General features: G+C 46.3%; 1 protein-coding gene across 1 annotated transcript; it reads left to right on the top strand.

The window, feature by feature from the left end:
- Positions 1 to 8: 8 nt before the first annotated feature.
- On the top strand, positions 9 to 1505 carry LOC137917463 (DNA (cytosine-5)-methyltransferase 3A-like; the record flags this gene model as incomplete). The annotated part of the gene is made up of 5 exons (XM_068760203.1): positions 9 to 110; positions 362 to 447; positions 563 to 632; positions 1060 to 1178; positions 1364 to 1505. Coding segments are annotated over 5 exons (519 nt in total), but the record flags the coding sequence as incomplete, so codon positions are not given.
- Between the last annotated feature and the right edge of the window lie 2149 nt (positions 1506 to 3654).

Here is a 3654-nt window from a genome sequence, read left to right as displayed (position 1 = left end):
TGCACGAGGCTCGGCCGAAGCCGGGCGACGAGCGGCCGTTCTTCTGGTTGTTTGAGAACGTGGTCGCCATGGGAGTCAGCGACAAACGGGACATCTCCCGCTTCCTAGAGGTAGGGGCGAACCCACCGGCAGCACGCGGCGGCGGTTCCCTGAATGAGACGCAGAAATAGAAAGGTTCACTTCCCTGTTAAAAAAAAAAACCATGTGGACTTGGTAAACGTTAGCCAAAACAAGGATTTCTTTAGATGTTTAAAGACGCTTTTGAATCTTTGTTTCAGTCCATTGTGATGGTTTTAGGTCTTTAGCATAAATATACACAGATGAAGTGAAACAGGAAGTAATCCCCGCTGCTCTTCTTCAGTGTAACCCGGTGATGATTGATGCTAAGGAGGTCTCTGCTGCCCACCGCGCCCGCTATTTTTGGGGAAACCTGCCAGGAATGTCCAGGTGACTCAAACATTCCAGCTATTTGGAGCCGGGTCATCGTTTTCATGGCGCGTGTCGCGGCTTCAGCCCTCATCCGTGTAAAGCTTGTTATTCTTTACCCCCCTTCTCATCGCAGACCTTTGAGTCCCATGTCCAACGACAAGCTGGACCTGCAGGAGTGCCTCGAGCACGGACGCACGGCCAAGGTACCCATGTCATACGTGTGTGTGTGTTGTTGCCATGTTTTTTTTTTGGACTGTTGTGAAGCGAGATTGAGGATTCCACACACAATTAGAGAGTACAGACGACTGCAGATTGTTACATTCTGTGCCACGTGATTTTAAGAAAAGTTTAGAGAATGACTGGGATGTGAGGAAATTGATAAATGGTCTCCCTATATTGTGATTTACACCAAAAATGATGACATTTTATTTTATCGATATTTTTAGATTCCTTAACCATGAAAAAAAAAAAAACCTTGAACAATTGGATTCACATTGAATAAGTTCTTTGGTGTCACATACTGCCTCGTGGAAAGCTGCTGCAGAAAGGTAGCCGTAGGATTAAAAAGAGGATTTGTCTGTGTGTGTCTGTCTGCGTTTGTGCGTGTTTGGTTCTGGATCTTAATTCCAGTTTGAGAAGTTGCGTACGATAACGACACGATCCAACTCTGTGAAGCAGGGGAAAGACGAGCATTTCCCCGTCTTCATGGACAACAAGGAGGACATCCTCTGGTGTACCGAGATGGAAAGGTACGGTGGAGTGTGCTTGTGTGTGTCTCATATGGACACCAATGTTTTTGTGTCTTTTATTTTTCAGATAACATCTTGTTAATTTTGTTAAATACTCTAACGTAACCTTACTATACACGGCGTGTGTGCGTGTGTGTGTGTGTGTGTGTTTGTGTGTGTGCGTGTGCGTGCGTGTGTGTCTCCAGGGTGTTTGGTTTCCCCGTCCACTACACCGACGTGTCCAACATGAGTCGCCTGGCCAGGCAGAGGCTGCTGGGTCGCTCCTGGAGCGTCCCCGTCATCCGGCACCTCTTCGCCCCACTCAAGGAGTACTTCGCCTGCAACTAGTCACACGCACACACGCACACACACACACACACACACACACACACACACACACACACACGCACGCACACACACACACACACACACACAGGCACACACACACACACAAGCAGTATGTAATGACTGAACCACACAGATAACACGCTGTGTACAGCTAGTACGTACATGAGGGTTGGCTGGACTGGCAAACATACCCCCCCCCCCCCACACACACTCACACTCACACTGTAATGGACTGCTTCCCTCTATCCCACATAGACCACTGGCTGACCTTAGTCCCCTGGTGCTACTTTGCTGATACCCCCCCCCACACACACACACACACCTACACACTGGTGCATGGTCTCTGTACTGTATTTGTTCACACACACACAACTTCCTGTCTGACCTTGAAACTGATGTCTTTGGGCCTCGCGGCGCCTCAGAGCCTCAACGTCCGGAGGCTGCAAACACTGACAGGCGCCCGACCGTGTTCGAACATCTCACTGAATCCATCGACGCAACGGTGAACCCCCCCTCTGAATCATAACGCTCAAACGTGTTCGTGCATATTGACACTGATACTGGTGCATTACAGAACAATGAATACAAACACACACACACACACACACACAAACCAACAACGCTCGCGGTGCTGACCAGGCAGCGACAGAGCCCAAACGGTGCCGCTTTTACGACAACACTTTTAATACTTTTGGTGCTCTTGGAGACCGAAGAGTCTCCGGTTGTTTCAGTCGCTACAGTTTCATGTCCCTAATGCGTTAACCAAATGCTCTATAGCAGGCAGGGGGGGGGGGGGGGGGGGGGGGCAACGGCAGGCGAGTGGGGTGAGTTTTTAAGATCTATTTATTTTCGCGTCCAAAATAAGAGGAGACAAAACGGTTCAGACGGATTTTAGTGAAGCCTTGTCTACGACGAAATGAGTTTGTAAAAGCTGCTCTGGGGGTACAGATTGCTTTGTTCATTGAGTAGAGACGGTTTATATGTGGTGTCGGTGATGTAATACCGCCCTAAATACTCAAACAAAGGAGGGACTTGTTTAGGATGCCCCGTCAAAGGAGGCACGTTGGGCCAGCTTTGTCGATCCTCTTGTATGCTAAAACGTCGTATAATCCACGTCTCAAAGACTGCTGGACGGCGTTTCATGACTTTTCACACGTGTCGCCGGAGGACTGAAGGCGTGCATCTCATGATTGGTTTCATCTTGTTTTTTTTGTTTTGACATTTTGAACCTTATTTGAACTTTTTCTGTCAGTTTCCTAACATTCACCCGGGATTGGGTGACGTCTCTTCACATCAGCACGGCCCAGGAGCTGTGGCATATCTGTTCTTGTGTTTTTGTTCTTGTTTTGTTTGTGTTGTGTTGTTGTTTTTAATCATGCTTGCTACCCTTCCTATGCACAATGCCTGTTTTAAAGTTTATAGAGTCAGAATTAGCTTCCATTAATTCACATTTTAACGCTCTTCATATGCTGAACAGGGGATGAAATCGTACCGCTCCAAAAGAAAAAGTAACAAATAGGAAAATGAATTGATTTTGTGTAAAAAAAAAAAGTTAGCTGTTAACACAAAGTCCTGCTGGTGCATTATCTAGGAGGAAATTAAAGACTGGGCACTGATTTGTATTTGCCTTCAACGAACCCTTGATATCGGTGTTCGGTGTTTGGAGCCACCTCCAGTGTGAGAATCAGAAGGACAAACTGCCGCAGGGGTAAAAACGATTTTGCAATGTCTTTGGCAGCAATTGTACATTAAAGTCAGCTGACGCTTTGGTCAATATATTGTACAATAGAAGTGTTTATGAATGGCTTAATTTCCTCTTGCTGGAATGCCAATACTTAATCAGTAACATTCATATAAGTGAACTTGTGTTGCATTAATTACTGTGCTGTCGCTCAAATGACTGTCGTTCATCTTAATGGTGTACATTTGAATGGTGCTGACTGTTACTGTGTAATGACACTGTAAATTAAGACTTGCTTTGTAGCTCGGCTGACTTTGGTTTGGCCCAGTTTGCTTTTACCCGTCATGAGAGTGGCTTTCTGTTCGAGTTACACAATATGCACTGTTTCTAAAGCAGAATGGGTAAAGTAGTTAGCAAATATTGTGAGTTTTTAATGATTAGTAATGCTAGCCAGCCTGTTGGCTTTTC

The sequence above is a fragment of the Brachionichthys hirsutus genome, unplaced genomic scaffold (assembly GCF_040956055.1).
Source record: "Brachionichthys hirsutus isolate HB-005 unplaced genomic scaffold, CSIRO-AGI_Bhir_v1 contig_360, whole genome shotgun sequence".
NCBI lineage: Eukaryota > Metazoa > Chordata > Actinopteri > Lophiiformes > Brachionichthyidae > Brachionichthys > Brachionichthys hirsutus.
The sequence above is the reverse complement of the archived record's forward strand: the minus strand, read 5'-3'. Positions and strand labels throughout refer to the sequence as shown.